The sequence below is a fragment of the Paroedura picta genome, chromosome 1 (assembly GCF_049243985.1).
Source record: "Paroedura picta isolate Pp20150507F chromosome 1, Ppicta_v3.0, whole genome shotgun sequence".
Classification (NCBI taxonomy): domain Eukaryota; kingdom Metazoa; phylum Chordata; class Lepidosauria; order Squamata; family Gekkonidae; genus Paroedura; species Paroedura picta.
Window position 1 is genome coordinate 153,701,167 of NC_135369.1, and position 19,185 is coordinate 153,720,351.

Below are 19,185 nucleotides of genomic sequence, written 5' to 3' on the forward strand. Positions count from 1 at the left end.
GGGGGACGAACGGTCCAGCCTCCCCAGGGCCAATCAGGGTGCAGCGAGCTCCTACAAATATGGGGGTTGAAGGAGAAAATGAGATCCTTATTTAATTCTTATTTAAGATCCCACATTTGTGATATTAGAAGTTAGTTGAAAATGTTGTGCTAGCATCACAGGCACTTGAGCTTGAGCAAATGTTTACCAACAGAGACCACATTAATACCTCATTTAAAAAGAAAATCCTGCCACATTATTTTGTACAGATTTTTAAAAGTTTAATCCATAGGTTATGTAAGGCATGATTATTTCTGGCATGATTATTTCAATATATAAAAAATGTATCCCTTCATAAATGAAAATCTGTGAACATTAAGAAGATTTGAAGTCAGATTCTATAAGCATAGTATAAATGAGATTCTAAATGTTATATGTAAAATAATATTTTCAGTTGGTTCGGGAACGACTCTTCTTCCACTGAGTTTGTTTTTGCCAGTTTGGTGTTAAAGAAATGTATTACTATGGGTGGGCTGTGTGGAGAAGCATTCCATACAGATATAAAGTATAGGCATATATTTGATTTCTTATATACTAGATAGATGGAAGACAGCAACTTATATTCTGAACCTTTTTGAAATAATCACCTGGCTGAGGCAGGAACTGTGGAGATTTGTATGTTGAAATGTACTGTAATGACTGCAATTTTATCAGTTTTATGTGGGTAAGTAATGCTTGGGGCCAGCAATTGGGCACTTACAGGAGTGTCCCATTTCTGTTATATATATTTTCTGTAGTATCACAATGTATTTTCAATATGAATTGATTTTCACAAGTATTTCAATTCTTGTAAAGCTTGGGCTTTCAGCTAAATTAATTGCCTGTGATGCCTTTGGAAGAAGCAGTAAAGATTTATAGCTTTTATCTCTTGATTGTACATAGGCTGTTTGTCATCATGCTTTCTTCCCTTCCATAGTACTGTATTCTACTTTCATAACTTAAAAAAAAGATCAGCCATATTTTACACCTAATCTCCCATCACCACTCAATTCTAATGCTATTGTCTGTCATCTGTAATCCACTTGGGCCTTTATAATTCATTCTGTTCTGTAAAAACATTCTGCCTTAGTACATTTTTGGTTGTTCTGGAAGAGAGTGCTACTTTATTTTCAAAAAGTGTTTTCCAAAGACTTCTTGAGAAGGATTTAAATTGTAAATCATTCCAACATCACCGTTGAGAATAAACAGCCCCTGCCCAAAATGTGTCTACAACTTGGTATTCTTTATTAAAATCTACATGTGTTATATAGTTACATGCTATTTGGTTTGATACAAAGAAGCTATTAATTGGATAAATCAAATTTCTCATTTCTAAATTATATTCTAAAAATTGGAACTTGCAGTGGACTCACAGGCTTAGGTATATTTTAATCTTATGAAAATTTACTTGGTAAAAGTGTAAACATTGTCAAAACCTTTGTTTTATAATTAAAAATCCTGACCTGGATACCCCGGGCATGCCTGATCTCATCATATCTTGGAAGTTAAGCAGGGTTAGCACTTGGATAGGAGATCTCCAGTGGCAAACTACCTCTGAATGTCTCTTGCCTGGTTGCCTAACTACCATGATATGATAATAAATAAATACTTATTACTAAAAAGCAGGTACCCAGAAGAACTTGTGTGGACATCACCCATCCCCCTTATCCTTCCCCCTACTATTTATGCTTTCCCTTCTCTGACAGCCCCTTTAGTATCTCCCCGTTTCTTACTTCATATTCTACTTTTCATCTACCAGGCAGCCTTTCTTTATCTGCCCCCATCTTATTCAGCTTTTCTTCCTTTCCTCCTTCAGCAGACCCTTAGGAAAAGTCAGGAAAAGATTTGCCATAGCTATTATGTATACATAGGACTTTGTTTTACATAGGTCATAAACATAGACACTAAGGGCGATTCCGCACCAGCAGCACCACTCTAGGCTGCCACCAGTGTTACGGGAGAACGGATTTGTGTGTCCTGACGGATGCAGCTGAGGTGGAATGGTTCCACTACACCAGGAGGGGGAGTGTTGGCATGTTTAATTTTTTTTTGGCAGAAAGTTGGAATTTCGTTAGCATGCAATCCCACTTCTTTGCCAAAAGAACAAACAAACAGCCCCATTCAGCACTGTAGTGGTGCAAAGCATCATGGAGACAAGTGAGGCATTTACTGACCTCTCCAGTCCCTTGTAATATAGGGAGGAGCTGGGCTTTCCATGTTTTCCACATCCACACAGGCCTCTGCTGGGCTCAATCCCGTTGGCCCCTGAAGTGCCTAAGGGAATGTGGGAAACATCCACGTTCCCTTAAAGAATATGTTGGGCTAACATATTCTGTGCCCAGGAGAGGCCCATCATGGTGGTGATATCATGTGAAAGCAGGGATTAGCCCTATTACCATATGACTGCCCTCCAAGACTTTTTCTCCTGTGCAGAATCAGCTTGAGCATCTAGAATTTATTAGGTTTTCTTTAGCCACTACTCACCTGAAGGGTGACTTACAACATTAAAACCAATAACGTAAAACAACATATAAACAAGTTATAAATATAAAATATTATTGTTAAAATATTAAATTATTTAAATAACTAGCTATCACCATGCCACTATGAAAATGGCTCAAACACATGGTTACCCCCCAAAGACCAACCTAAACAATTCAGTCTTACATGCCCTGTGGCAATTACAGTAGTCTGGCAGGGCACAGGTACCACCTGAGAGTGCTTTCCACAGTTTAGAGGCCGCAACTGAAAATACAAGAAGCTGTTCTTGAGGAGTCTGTTTTCTTTCCACAGCTTCTTTTGTTGTCTTCTGCCAGCAGATGTAGACTTTTTTTGTTTGATTTGTTATTCCCTCATCAAGTCTTATTAGCGCTCCTCCCTGTTTGTATTTTTATGTACCTGTTTTAGACGTTGTCTTTAATTGGTTTAAATGGTTACTGTGTGCACACACTTGTATCTTAAATGCTTTTTAATGTTCAAAATGTTCTAAGTTTCCCACCTTGGGAACCCTGAAAGGCAACATGGAAATAAAGCAACTGTCTTGCCTTTTAGGTAAGTAAAACGAAAAATAAGTTGAGCTAGCAACAGATCATAAAGCATTTGATCTACTGTCAGTCAAGTCTTTATTATTACGGTACTATTACAGTACTAGACCAGTAGTCAAATTACAAGATACATAAAAACATCTGGCATTAACAAGATAAAAGAATCATTGATAACTAAAATATTATAAAATATAAAAACATTCCAGCTATAAGAATCATTCTGGTTTTAAAACTCACAAGCATTATCTCAAGCAATTGAGACTATCTCTACCTAAGTTGCTCCGAATCCAACCAGCTCTTGTTTTGATAGCTCTCCAAGCAAATCTGGCCACAACAGAAGTTATTTCTGTGCTTTTGTCTGACAACATATCTGTGATTGCCTCTGAGTTGGGCTTATTTTGTAGGGAAGGTATAGGTTCTCCCTGAATTGATCGTATAGCCTACATTAGAGTAATACATGTTCAGATGTCTCGATGCTCCCATGCTGGCAGATGCATAAACGATCACAGATGGGTATTTTTTTTGGATAAGCCTTCCCTAAAAGCGGATGGCATCATGTTGTATCGTAAGAGAGTAAATGATCTCCTATGTTCTGGGAAAACAAGATTAGATAAATAAGGTAATGGCCTCAAATTATTAAGTGGAGGCATGTGAAAAAGTGGATTTTTATTTGATTGAAATCCTGTTGGTAATGGATATCTAGGATTCGTTGTTTTATCGTTTCCTTTGCTCGGTTGAAACCCAGAGACAGTATTAACTGTTTGGATAGACCATATGAGCAAAGTTTTTTCTCAAGAGTGAATATTCACAGCATAACCAATGATTCAGACATCATTAGGTAAAGCAAACACTTTGTGGAAAAAAACAATTTTAACCAGTACATGGACGTACATATCCATATTCTGGTCTGAACAGAATACATTCCTGTTTCCACCCAGATTGCAGCGTTGGAAATACTGGTTGGTACTTGGAGCAGGGATCTTAAAAAATTAGCCTGGGTCTTTTCTAGGCTGGAAATATTGGCATTTATACAATATGGGGCCCGATACATCATCTGTGCTAGAGGTTATGCCTTGAACAGCTTAAGGGCTGTGGGAACATTACACCCACCTTTGTGCCAGAAGAATTTCTGAATGGCACCTGGGCTTCTCTGGGCATTTGAGGAAAAATATGATATATGGGAGTTTCTACGGCCATTTGATTGGAATAGTACTCCCAGATATTTGTAGAATCTGACCTGTCTATGGGTGATGAATTGAGACTCCATGTATATGTTTTAAGCTTGTTACCAAAAACCATAATCTTTGTTTTTGAATGATTGACCTCTAGCTGGTTCAATCGCCAATAAGTAGCCAGTAGAACCAAGGCCCTTCTCATTCCATTTGGTGTTCTTGATAACAGGACAGCGTCATCTGCATAGTGCAGTAGTGAGATATGTTTGTTAGCTAATCTGGGGGGATGTAATTCACTATTCTGAAAATGTTCAACTATATCATTTATAAAGATGTTAAACAGTAGGGGTGATAAAACACAACCCTGCTTAACTCTCCTAAGTGCTTTAATAGAATTAGTCAGATGACCATGGGCATTACACTTAATTCTGATGGTAGTATTTTCATACATAGCATGTATCAAAAATAGAAGACGCTTATCTATGTTAGTCTTATCTAATTTCTCCCATAGTAATTCCCTTGACACAGAGTCAAAAGCCGATTTCAAATCAACAAAAGCTGCATACAGGGTTGTCATAGAGCTGGAAGAGTATTTAACTATGAGATGGTCCAGTATTGTACTTGTGTTGAACAACCCTCTCTAAATCCCCCTTGTTCATCTGCCAGAAAATTATTCTGGTCCAGCCAATCCCGAAGTTTCAACTGAAGATATTTTGTGTAGAGTTTGCTTGTTACGCTTAGTAGACTTATCGGGCTATAATTGACTGGGTCATTCAGATTCCCTTTTTATGTATGGGTACAATGATTGCCACCTCCCAACCCTTTGGAATTTTCCCTGTCTTATCAATTATCGTGAATAAATTGGCCAATACTGGTGCCCAACATTCTGCATTTCTTTTAATTAAGTCCGGGGGGACTAAATCAAATCCACCTGCCTTACCTGGCCGCAGTGTACCTATCAAATTTTTGATCTCAGAAAGTTGAACAGTAGGCCATAGGGGAAAATTATCCAGACTTCCTGAGTTTACTTGGCATGTTTCAGAGATATCGAGAGTCGCATAAAGTTCTTGATAGTGTTTTCCCCAACACTATCTACTGCAATGATCCTCAATGTGCTGTTAACTGATGGGTTTCCAGGTGCCAGCTTCCTTCTATCTCAGTAAAGAGGCAATCCTGACTTTCCTTAATGTCATTGTATCAGGAGATGTTCCCAAAGAGCTCTGGGTTTTCAGGGAGCATTCATTTGGAAGCAACTGTTTTCATCATAAAAAGACATGTGACTTGGAAGGCTCCAATATTTTGTGGTTGGCCCCAGTCCCACATAGTGCCTGGTGAAAATTCCCAGCACTCTAAAAATGCCTGCAGGAAATCTGTTGCTAGATAGCTTTCACAATCTACCAGGGATCTCTGGCCTTTCTAGAGTAACCTTACGGCAATAAGCCATCTTGCTGGGAGGGCGGTATATAAACCAAATAAATAAATCAACAAACCTTTAAAAATAACACATTTTACACAATACTCTTCTGGTGGATGGCACCCAAAACCTCAAGTCTACTTAAAAACAGAATACTTTTGTTTTTCTCCCTGCCAATGTGAATGGAATCCTTTTCTCATTCTCAGAATGTATTAATCATTTTCCAATTATATATTTTTTTATATTATATCAATAGTGTATTGTTGATCCTGTTAATCTTCTTACACATTTTGTTTCTGCCTCTTTCAGTGAGTCAAGGTGGGGATGCAGTTGCATCAGATACATGCCCTGATCCAGGTATTCCTGAAAATGGAAAAAGGACAGGCGTGGATTTTAGGTAAGAATTATGTGAGTTTATATACGTGGAAAACACATTAAATTTAACTGCACAATTGACTGTAATAACTAAGAACAGAGTAGGATCTTATATGCATGGAGATCCCTTACTACTTGGCCATTCTGACTGGAACACACTGCTCCTTTGCCATCTTTTACATCTATCAGAATTAATTGAAGGCAATAGTAAGCCCATATATCCAACAGCCTCATGAGTACATTATGTTATATATCTACATTTATCTATCTAAAGGTAAAGGTAAAGGTATCCCCTGTGCAAGCACTGAGTCATGTCTGACCCTTGGGGTGACGCCCTCTAGCGTTTTCATGGCAGACTCAATACGGGGTGGTTTGCCAGTGCCTTCCCCAGTCATTACCGTTTACCCCCCAGCAAGCTGGGTACTCATTTTACCAACCTCGGAAGGATGGAAGGCTGAGTCAACCTTAAGAAGGCTAAGTCAACCTTTTTTTTTTATTTGTCTAGATCTCTCTATATATCTCTCAGATGGAACTGAGAAAGTTGTGTATGTTCTAATGGTGTTGATTGTAATGCCTTCTAACTATACTGCAACCACAACTTCTGTAAAGCTTCTTACTTTGCTTTAGTACAGTTACTTTTTTGAATAGTTAAGGACGTTTCTAAAAGAAGAGATGGGATTACTACTGTAAATGGCAACTTTGTTTTAGCTTATTTTCTGTCACCGTAATATCAGTTATGTTGTCCTTATGTCCTGATATTATGTAAGTAACCATAGAATTCTGTTCACTTCCCAAACTCCTTTGAACTAAGTTCCCGGGAGGAAGGATAGATGGAATTAAGCACCATTGGCTAGTGATGTGGACCAGGGATCTCTCCTGGAATTACACCTGAATAGCGATCTGTTCCCCTGAAGAAAATGGCAGGTTCAGAGGGTAGACTCTTCCCAAATTCACAGTTCCATAGGTACTGCTCACAGATTTCCAGGAATTTCCTAGTCCAAAGCTGCCACCCTTGTTCTATTAGATGCTTGAAGAGGGGAGTGGGGGAACTCAACATAGAACAGTAAGTTTAATTCCAGACTCAGAATTAAAAATTCCCCATCCTTATCATTGGGATAATTACAAAATATTGGGGGTAGGGTGGGAAATAAGCTGATTTAAATTTACATACAGGTTTAATAATAAAAAGTGCAGTAATGTAGTTTTATTGTGTGTTTTAAAAATACATTAAAAGCCCCCCACACCCAACCATAATAATGTGTACAAACTTTGTTCTGACTGTGCTGATTACTGTAAGTTTGGGGAAGCTGCAATTATTTAGATTTCCAGCCTGCATCCTGCCAATTTATTTTGCTGCAGTCACAATAGTTTGAAAGCAGATTTGACACAGATGCAGCATTTTTAGTAACCATGCTAAGCAGGAAAGAAAACAGGCTTAAAAAAAATCAAATTTCAGCTCTGTCTTCAAAAAGCTAGAAATCACTCCTTGTTGCAGAAGTGGAGAGAAAAAGTAATTTAGAAAGACCAAAGGATTTCATTACTGTAAAAGAGGACAGCTTCACAGACAGATATGTTACTGACCTTGGCAATTTCTCTTTCAAGATCTGCGTGCCATTTTGGACCATAGGACAAGGGGAAATAAAACCTATATTCTATTCACAGGAAATACAGCAGTAATGTGTCCAGAAAGCTAGTGATCTGCCACAAGAAATAAATTATTAGATCTAAATACAATTTCCAACAAGTTCCTATTCATGAAAGAGGCTATTCAACGTATCTCTGCTTAATTCATTTATTTATTTATTTATTAAAAATATTCTGCCTTTCAAAACATGGCATTCAAAGCAGCTTACATAAGTTTTAGAAAAACAATGACCAACAAAAGAAAGAAAGACCTAGGAATTCTGTTACTAAAAATAGACTGTGTAAATTTAGATGGGGGAATTAGTGAATTCTCGGAGACACAGAAGAGGGTAACAATGGGGAACTCCCTTTATGTATATCAGTGACCTTTCCTTTCAGAAACTTGCACAGAGACCAAATTGAAAGTAAATAATACAAATCTTTATTGGAAACAAATTTAACACTAGAGCAGCACTTTCACAGCTAAACATATTGCCACAAGAGGAAAAACATAGTTGAGATGGTGTGATAGAGGACATAATTTGGGGGCAGAAGAAATTTTATAGCTATCTTCCAAAGTGCAGAAGTCCAGAAGAAACAGCAAAGGAATAGCAAGCAGCCAGGCCTAATTGAGTTATGCAAGTCGAGTGATATTGTCACCCAGAAATTGCTGCAAGACATGGTGCCAACCTCCAGATGGCATCTGGAGGTGTCCAAAAATTACAGTTGAAATCCAGATGACAGATCTGTCTCCCTGGAAACAATAGCTATCTTGGAAGGTGGACTTTATAGCATTATATCTGACTGAGTGAGTCCTCTCCTTTCTCCAAACCCTGTCTACCTCAGATTCCACCACAAAATCTCTATAAACTTCTCAACCTGAAGCTGCCAACATTAGTGAGTCCTCCTTCAAAGGCCAAGATAGCCTGGAAAGTGCCCTGCCTCTTCCCCCTGCTGTTTACTGACAGAACCCAGCCTGGGATATTGTGGCTGCCTAAGCAACTACTATTGAAGTTATAATCTGTTGCTTAAAGTTATAGGTGTTATTTTTTTCATTATAAGATTCTTAAAGACCTCATTACTTTTTTTTAAACCCATGTTTTTATGTACCATAGAATCATAGAGTTGGAAGGGACCTCCAGGGTCATTTAGTCCAAGTCCATGCACACTGCAGGTATTCATAACTTCCTGTCCACCCATTGTGACCCCAATTTCATGCCTAAGTGATCCCGCCACCAAAAATCTCCAGAATCCAGCCTGGCCTGGAGGAAATTCACCTACCATCCCACAGCAGCAATTAGTATAATTCCATAATTGCTAATTCCATAACATAAAACTGCTCTATAAATGGAGACGAAGGATCAGTATCACAGCACCATACACAACAGCAAACTTACTAAATGAGGACATATAAGTGTGTGCATGTGTGCGTGCCTAAATACTACTAGTATACCATTAACAAGCACTATTGGTGAGAGTCACATACAAATCAACCATTAAAATCAGCATCTTCTTAATCTGTCAGTCAGCACTGTGTCTCTTGAATTGTCAATTGTGGTCACAGTTATTATCTCTAAGAGATGACCTAATGTAACTGCCTTTCACATCCCTCTAGATATTGACCTTAGAAATTATGTCCATGCTAGTGTTTCAGTGACTGTTTAAAGAAGTCACCCAATACATAAAACAACATGCTGCAGTAGTTTGATGATGCCGGCATAGTTGTGTTTTTTTTGTTCCCAAGAATAAAATGCTATTCTTTATTTTACATTTTTAAGGGACATAGTCTCTAGAGAGCACAACAAAGACAATGATTTGTTTTCATAAGTTCAAGTCAAGACTCTAGAAAAAGCTATTGCTCTTGTCAGGAGAATAATGACTACGGCCATTAGGCTGAATTGCACTACATGAGCAGGCTCATTATTCAAAAGCTCTCCAAGTCAGAAGAAAGATATTTTGTGAATCAGGCTGATAGAAAAGGGAGAGCATTTTAATGTCAGTCTAACAACTGCTGCGTCACTATTGGCAAGTTATCTGAAAAGGTTTTGTGGTTGTAAATATACTGATTACTTGAATGAGCATATCCATAATAGTTTTTGGTTTTATTTATGGTTTTAGTATTTAGTGTAAGAACACTGGAGGATGATTTTGACCTCCATCATATTGTGAGGAAAGACTAGCCACTGTCTTGCCCCGTTCTCACTGTTGCTGCCACCACCTTGGGTACAGTTCAGTCCCCTCCCTGGGGTGTCTCTCTGTAGCATGGCAAGACAAGTAGGTAATAACTTGTGATGCTATTTAAAGTGTATGCCTCACTGTCAGCTACACTGCTGTTCAGGTCATCTGATTCCATATAAAAAAACAAGTCAGAACAGTTAATATGTAGGCTTAGCATGAATAATTCTCCCTAGCTTCCTAGATCAGTGATCCCCAGTGTGGGGATGTGGGTAGCATAGTACCTGCCAGTGTTTCATACTGGAATTTATTTGTTACACTGTCAAAGCAGAGACCCTGGTTTTCCGCTACTTGTCTGTAATTGGAGATGTTCCAGAATAGCCCAGGAGGCATTTGGAGACAACTGTCTCCATGGCAGTAACTTGCTTGGCTTGCACCCATCTAACATTTTTTAGGAACTTGCCAATATTCTGAGATTGGGCCTAGCCATCACAGCAGCCATTTTATGATTGATTTCGTGCCATGACAATCATTTTAGTTTTGGTGTCAAATACCTTTTCTCAAATTTCCAAGTGTGTCTACAGGTTCAACAAGTTTGGCAGTCGTTTTATCATGATATGGGCTGCAGATGTATGGCACAGCAACTTCACTGAACCTAAGCACATCCAGGACCTGACTGGAAGAGTGCAAAATAATGATGAGGATGAGGATGAGGATGAGGATGAGGATGAGGATGAGGATGAGGATGAGGATGAGGATGAGGATAAAAAAGTGGAAGGCCAGTGGAATATAAATGTAATAAAATAAACTTTATCTTTATAGTTTCCTTAAGTTTAATTGGGAATACTCAAGTCTTCCATGTAGGCATACTAAGACCATAAAAATTATCCTCTGTGTCACTGACTTTTAGGAAACAAATCTGTTGTTTTGCAAAGTCTTCAACAGAGGTTTCCTGGAATGTTGAGAGTTTATAATACAAAACTGCCAATTGTATGCATTGGTGACTCCTCATATGATCTGCATCAACAGATTCTGTGATTTTCACTGCTGAAGATTATTTTTAAAGAGCTTTCGTATTTGGGCTTAATGTAAGAAATTGGTAATTATCAAATTGTTGGAATCCCAGGTTTGTACTGATTCAGATTTAGTTTAATTCCAAGTATGCCAAATTATTTGGCTCCAAGGCATTTAGAGGGACCTAGATCTCTTTAAAGAGCCTCTTGTGGCGCAGAGTGGTAAGGCAGCCGTCTGAAAGCTTTGCCCATAAGGCTGGGAGTTCAATCCCAGCAGCCGGCTCAAGGTTGACTCAGCCTTCCATCCTTCCGAGGTCGGTAAAATGAGTACCCAGCTTGCTGGGGGGTAAATGGTCATGACTGGGGAAGGCACTGGCAAACCACCCCGTATTGAGTCTGCCATGAAAACGCTGGAGGGCGTCACCCCAAGGGTCAGACATGACTCGGTGCTTGCACAGGGGATACCTTTACCTTTACCTTAGATCTCTTTAATGAACCTCTTGTGGCGCAGAGTGGTAAGGCAGCCGTCTGAAAGCTTTGCACATGAGGTTGGGAGTTCAATCCCAGAAGCCGGCACAAGGTTGACTCAGCCTTCCATCCTTCCAAGGTCGGTAAAATGAGTACCCAGCTTGCTGCTGGGGGGTAAACGGTAATGACTGGGGAAGGCACTGGCAAACCACCCCGTATTGAGTCTGCCATGAAAACGCTAGAGGGCGTCACCCCAAGGGTCAGACATGACTCGGTGCTTGCACGGGGGATACCTTTACCTTTATGGGGAAGGCACTGGCAAACCACCCCGTATTGAGTCTGCCATGAAAACGCTGGAGGGCATCACCCCAAGGGTCAGACATGACTTGGTGCTTGCACAGGGGATACCTTTAGATCTCTTTAAATGCTTTCAGAGCTCCCAAGCAGTTGATCCATGGAGAGTTCTCTCTGTAGATCAGCAGTTGTATCAGCACAGCCTGAGCAGCAGAGAACCTTCCCTTCCAAGGACCTGCTACGGCTCTGCAGGGGAGGGCCAGTTCACTCTGCCCCTTTACACAGCTTGACAAGCAGCTGATCTGGGGAAAGAAGCCTCACCCTTGAATTAAGTTGGTCTCTGTGTGGAAAGGACAGATCACACACCCCTCACACAGCCTGACAAGCAGCTGATCCAGTAAGAGAACCCTCTCCCTGGGATCAGTTTGGACTCTGTGGGGGCAGTTTGAACACTTCCCCCCCAGAGCCCACCAGCTGGCAGCTATCATTCTCTTTCACTTTCCTCCCTTTGGAAGTTTCTTAGCTGCAAGGAAAGTCTAATGAAAATGCTGTAGGTACCCAGTGAGTTCCCAAGTAGTTCTATAGAAGAAACCATAAAACAAAAGTTATGTGATATTTTTATGGGCACCAATCAAAACATAATTAAACAGTCTAGTAATCATTATTAATGCTATTAACATATTAATTTTGATCCAAACTTAAATGAAATGCAATACATTCAATTTTTTTTCAAGTAGCAATCAACTAGTTTAAAATAGCTGTATAAGATGCAGTTGCTTAGGTGAGTTCTGGCTGTCTCCAAGCAGGCATACTGGTCAGAAAGACCCTACTTCACCCCATTATAACATGTTGGTCATCTTCTATATGGCAGAACAGTGTTCATCCCACCTCCTTTACCAGAAGAAATTTGTTTTTTGAAGCAAGTATTTAATGATATCTGAGAGAAAGGTTAGGGGAAGAAAATAAGCAGCCCACATACCTTTAAGCAAAAATTCAATTAGTTGTTGTTGGTATTATTCAATTGTTATCAAAACAAGTGTTCACAGTAATTTAATCATACCACTACTGACCAACTGGCTTTTTGTTTCAAGCTATGTACATGCTGCATGCATCAAACACGGTCTGGCTTCAGGCATAGAACACCAAAGGATAACCTTTGCTCATCTCTGTTCCTCAACAGTTAACTTTCACAGTGTGACACTAAAACAGTTTTCCTAATTGCTACTTGCCCATGCTCTGCATAAGTGCTCTGCATTTCAGTCCCTTGGTTTATTGTGCGAAAGGTCACTGAGGAAGCCTTGTTGCTGGGCATTCTCATCCGGGAGAGAGGGGGTCTTCAGGTATTGTCAGTACAGAACCTGTAGATGGGCTTTAAAAGTGCTGATTGATGCTTTCAGTGAACACCTGGTGCTCTAATTCTTTATTAGTCTTCTAGACAATAATTTATAGTAATCAACTTCAAACTCTTCAGGGAAGCATTAGGGATCACCTGCTGATTTGTAAATTACTATACTTAAGGGCACAGGAGAACATAAGGCTTTGAAACAATGAGATAGAGGGGGCAGTTTGATCCTATTTGATTTTTAGTTCTAATTGCAAGTTCTTCCATTACTTGAAACCACACGGCTCGGTCTATTATATTTCTGCCTAGCTATATTATCACCTTGTGCTAGTACTTTGATTGGGGGGGGGGGGGAAACAGTATAAGGAAGTGTCACAACAGTCATTAATGCTACTTCTTATAATATTTATAACATCTTAAACTGAAACTTAATCCTGACAAGACAAAGGGGTTTTTTTTTGTTAGTAGAAAGGCAAAGCAGGGACTTGAGATCTCTCCTGTGTTGGACAAGTTATATTCTCTTTGAAAAGCCTGTTTGCAGCTCAGGAGAACTACTCAATACAGCAGTGTCCTTGAAAAGTCAAGTAGCTTTGGCTGGTGTGCAATTTCTATCTGTCCCTGGGTCAGTCAGATCTACCCACAGTAATCCATGCCTGGAGTATTGCAGCACGCTCTCCTTGAGGCTATCCTCGGAAAGCATTCAGAAACTGCACCTAGTCAGAATATGTGGTAGACTGCTGGTCAGGGCCAACTATTGGGAGCACGTGAGCCCAATAGTACAATGATTACACTGGCTATCAGTCTGCTCCCAAGACCTATTCAAGTTATTGGTTTGCCATTTAAAGCTTGACTTGGGACTGAGGTTTCTGAAGGGCCATCTTCTCCTATGACTTCTTACCTGGGAATTAAGATCACAGGGACAAGCCCTCCTGGCTGTCCAACCATTCAACGTCACCAGACAAGTGGCCTCATGGGAAAGGGCCTTTTTGGTGGCAGTCCTACAATTATGGAACAACCTCACTTTCAGTCTTCACAAAGGCAGTTTTCTTTAACAATGTGTTTTATTAATTTAGTTTTTGATTTATTGGCAGTCCTAATTGAGGATTTAAACTGTCATCTTTTATGCAGATTGTGAGTGGGTGGGCAGGACTGGTTGTGTCAGTGCTTGGCTCTTGTGATTTTGAACTGGAAAATAACTGGAGAAACCAGGATAGCATCCAGTATGTAAAATGAACATTGTGAAGCATGAGCTTCCCATTCAACTTGCCTTCAAGGAAATGTATACATTTTCCCTGCAAGGACAAAAGCACCTGTGGTTGGTGATCTGCAAGAAGAAATAGTATAAACCAAAGTATAAACTGAAGAAATGAATCTCTCCCCCCAGTGCCAGTACAGTGATGGGAGTAGGTGGGAAGGGGAGGGGTCCCAGGTGGGCTTGTCCACAGCTGTGCTTCCCAGCCATATTCTGCACAATCGTATCACTTTTAGAGTTCTACAAAGCCTGAAGAATGTTTCAAGGGGTTCTCAATGGTAGAAAAGGCTAATATATGCATTCTTGGGAGAGGGGAGTTTAGAAAAATGATCATGGGTAGCACTTCATTATGTGAGTGGGAAGACACCAACAGTGTTCTATATCAGGGTAGGCCATAAACATTATATTTTTAGTGAACTTAAAATACAGGTTTGGGCTTTGTTAAAAAGGTCTGTACCTTGTCCTTTATTTCCATTTAATTTGTGCCTACTGTAGTAATTGTGTTCATTTCTTTATATTTCTGCTTCCAATGTTTATTTCACCTTTCAATCCATTCAATACCCAGAGCACTGAAAGATTGATTTCTTAGAAAATACTGCATCTTCAGATGAAAAGCAGTACTGATTTACTATCACAACAGAACCCCTGCTTCCTTGGACTGTTCAGCATATTAAATCCTATTAAATCGAGAGCCAGTTTGGTGTAGTGGTTAGGAGTGCTGACTTCTAATCTGGCATGCCGGGTTCGATTCTGCGCTCCCCCACATGCAACCAGCTGGGTGACCTTGGGCTCGCCACGGCACTGATAAAACTGCTCTGACCGGGCAGTGATATCAGTGCTCTCTCAGCCTCACCCACCCCACAGGGTGTCTGTTGTGGGGAGAGGAATGGGAAGGCGACTGTAAGCCGCTTTGAGCCTCCTTCGGGTAGGGAAAAGCGGCATATAAGAACCAACTCTTCTTCTTCTTCTTCTTCTATTCCAAGGACTCTCACTGAGCACTTCAACCAAATCTCATTCTGCGATGCCATCTTGGCAAAGGATGATAGCTTTCTAAGTGTATGGCTCTTTTCTAAGAACCCAGAACATCCTGGCTCTGAGACCAGGGCCCATTCTGCACACATAGAACAGTGCACTTTCATTGTGCTTTGGCAGCTGGATTTTCCTGGGCAGAACAGGAAAATCTACTTCTAAAGTACATTGAAAGTGCATTATCTATTGTGTGCAGAATAAGCCCAGATCTAAGCACTTAGAAAAGACTTTCTATGTGCTTGGGTCATTTTGTAAAAATAATGCTTATGGACTCAGAGATGCAAGATAATACTTAGAAAGCAGTGGTAGCATTTAGGATTGGTTTTAAATGCCATCAGAATTCCACCTTCCAACATACCTAGTGTCCATAATCTTTGCAAACATTGTGGGGAAGAAGGCAAAAGGAGAGGGGACACAACAAATGAATGGGCCATTCCTTTGCTACTCCTGGGATTTTTGTTTTGATTAAGTTTACAGTTTAAAACAGAAGAGGAATTCCTGGAGTAGACAGGAATCAAACTCTAAATGGAATGGCACTCTGGGAATTCTTTGTCCTTGAGAAAGTATGTGTGTGTGTGTGTTGAGGGGGGGGGGGGTGGTGCAATAAACTTTATCTTTGTAAAGCAAAAAAATCAGCTGTCACACTTCTGCCTGTGGAGGCTCTCTTACCCATGCTGCTAATTCAAAATCATTAGTGCTATTCAAATGATGACAACCCTACCTTCAATCATAATTTACTTACATAATGTTTTGTCATATTAAACGTAATGTCAGGACTTTTCCATTCAGCATGAGGTAGTGCTGTATTAAATATGATCTCTGCTAATGTAATCAGTACATTGTAGAATGAAAATACAATTATACATTTGTTCTTTTCTGTTTATCATTGATTTTGGGGTTATGATATTTTCTTTTCATTACTAAGGTAGTACTATTAGCAGGCAAGTTTTTCTTCTCTATTGTTCTACACTGAAAGCTGGATTTATAAAGAATATTTGATTATAGAATGATGGTTGGCATCTCAAGAATAATCCTTGGTTTGTATCATAAATGAAATAAAAAATCTCATAAAACTTTATTCTGAAACATTTCCCTATTGTTTTATTCTTTCCCCAGGGTTGGTGCTAGTGTACAATTTAGTTGTGATGACAATTATGTGCTACAGGGTACAAAAAGCATCACTTGTCAAAAGGTGACCGATACTCTGGCAGCTTGGAGTGACCATAGGCCAATTTGCCGTGGTGAGTATTATCTACTGGAATACTAAGTCTTATATGAATAAACTAGGACATTAAAATAGAAGCTGAAATAGAAATTGCAGATTGAAGGAATACTTTTTGCCAATGTTGTCTGTGAGCTCCCCCTCACTGACAGTCTTCAAGTAGCGGTTGGACAGATACTTATCCTGGATGTTTTAGGCTGATCCTGCATTGAGCAGGGGGTTGGACTAGCTGGCCTGTGTGGCCCCTTCCAACTCTGTGATTCTGTGTGTAAGACTTGGAAACCAGGTTCACATCCCTGTGTGTGCTGGGGAAGCTTGCTGGGTGTCCATGGGTCAATCATACACGCTCAGCCTAACCTACTTCACAGGGTTGTTGTGAGGATAAAACAGAAGTTTTAATTCCCCAAATTATTATGCAAGCCACTTTGGGTCCCCATTGAGATGAAAGGTGGGATATAAATAAACAAATAGATAAATATTCTGCTTGCTCTCTGGCACATGCTGGGCTAGATTTGGAAACCAAAATATCAAGTGATTAGTGGGCTATGCATGGACAGTGTTCTGTCTTCACGCATTCAACATAATATACCATGTGTAATTCAGAATTAATGTGTAGGACCTGTATAGATTAATCGATTTCAAAGCTGAAGATCATATGCATCTCTGTCAAGGAATGTGCATGCAATTACCACGTTCGATGCTATCTATTGTAAGAACTTTGTTAAGTATAATTCCACTGTTCTGTTATGTGTTTTTGTGTCACTTAATTCAATGTTTCATATCCCTCTATATACATGTGATGTGCTATAGAGAATATCCATTGACATAACTCCAGAAATACGTATCATAGAGATAAAGTGACAAAACTGTTTAGCAATATAATATTTTGATAGCAACAAAAATGTGAGTTTTTAAGTTTGAGTTTCTTATGCTGCTAAAGTCAGTTGATCATTGTCTCTCTTGTGAGCATGCTAATAACACTTGTTGAGAGTATGTCACAAACTGTTCATTAAACTTCTAAAAACATTTTAGGATGTGTTGATCCTACATGTGTCCAGTCCAGTAAGTGGAGTGTGTCACTTATAAATCCTCTTGAAAGTCTGGAGGGGGGTGTTTAAGAAAATGTAACTGGAGTTGCAATGCAGTTGTTTGCCTACAGCAGCCTTTCTAAATTTTGTTACCATTGAGAAACCCCTGAAAAATTATTTAGTGGTGTGATCATGCAGCATATGGTTGGGAAGCAACAGCTGTGTAAATGGCCACTTGGGGCCCCTCTACTTCCCATCTCCTTCCGACCCAACATTAGCCATTTTGGGAGGGAGGGGACAGGTTGACAACCATATATGGCCATATCACCCGATAAATGTTTAACAAATTTTTAAATACAGAATTAATTAACTCTACCCATTTGGGAAACCCTTCCAGGGCTATCAAGAAACCCCAGGATTTTACAAACCCCTGGTTGAGAAAGCCCTGACCTACAGAGTATATAGTATCCTCAATGCACAGCTCTAGAGCCCACATTTTCTGTTTGGTAGATTCCAGTATTCTCTGTCCAGTAGTATCGTTTTATCTATTCCATCCCCCCATTCATTTACCCATTTCTTCCATCACTAGTTTGTAAACTCATCCTATTCCAAATCTTAGTATAACACACACAGCCATTGTTTGCCTGCAGCCTGCCTAGTTGACCATGTGAGGTTTTGTGATTGTTTTTGACTGAGTCCAAGGAATAGTAGGAGGGCAGCACAGCAGGCACCGATCTTTTGTTAAATCATACGGCTTAAGGCCATATGTTTGAAAATTAGTGTTTTTAAAGCAAGTGCTGATTTTTGTTTTTGAGTTGTTTGCTTCTATTGATTTATAGAATATCTAGCACATCAGACAATGCAGAAATAAGGCATTATGCAGCAACACCTTGCATTTATACAACACACACTTTATTTTCTATACAATTGAATTAATTATGTTCTCTTGAGAAAAATCAAAGGGATTTTGCAGTTCCAGAAGTCTCTGTGGTCCGTATGGTATCAATAATTGCTTTAATTGACTCTCGATGTCTGGTTTGTTTTTTGAGTTTTACACAACAACAAATTGGAAGGGGGGCTATTGATCCTTGGCTGAGCCTGTAACCTGGATTTGTGCATTTGTATCAAACCATTGTAAATAATTTAGGCAGCCATTTTATTTGTTTATTTCTTTTATAAATTGAAGATATAGATTATCTTGCTGTCACAGGAAGAGGTACCATGACTTAATATAATTATAGACACAATATTTCTTATTACATCCACAAAGTAATATGTGAACATTACACTCCTTCAGAAGGCAAATAGCTACCAGTTAAAACCCAGGTGATTTGAATACATAATTCATGCATTTTTTGGAAACATACATGGCTGTCCATTAACTCTGATAAAGGCTTGGGTTCACTTAATAGCAATTTCTTTTATCTTAAAATCAGTGATATTTAAGTTGCTTAACTTTCCATTGTCCATATGATTTGTACATATAGATCTTAGAAAAATAAAACTAAGGTTATCAATATTGAATTGACTAGGTCAAGTAGAATATTTGAATATATCCATTTTCATCTATGCCCACCTTAATTCTTTGTACTTTCAGCAAATTATGTTGTTTGTTACTATTTAAATAATATTTAAATTGCTGACTATCACTGCCATAACAAAATAATATTCAAAAGTAAGAGAACCTGAATTTTGGTATCTGATTTTGCTGTTGTT

General features: G+C 39.3%; 1 protein-coding gene across 3 annotated transcripts in view; it reads left to right on the forward strand.

Annotated features, from left to right (window-relative positions):
- Positions 1 to 19,185, forward strand: part of CSMD1 (CUB and Sushi multiple domains 1) — a 1,334,105-nt gene that overhangs the window by 930,026 nt on the left and 384,894 nt on the right. For all 3 annotated transcript variants that reach the window (XM_077309265.1, XM_077309276.1, XM_077309285.1), the window contains 2 exons: positions 5,958 to 6,045; positions 16,336 to 16,460. In XM_077309265.1, the coding sequence (XP_077165380.1) occupies positions 5,958 to 6,045; positions 16,336 to 16,460 (213 nt within the window). The remainder of the gene's footprint in view (positions 1 to 5,957; positions 6,046 to 16,335; positions 16,461 to 19,185) is intronic.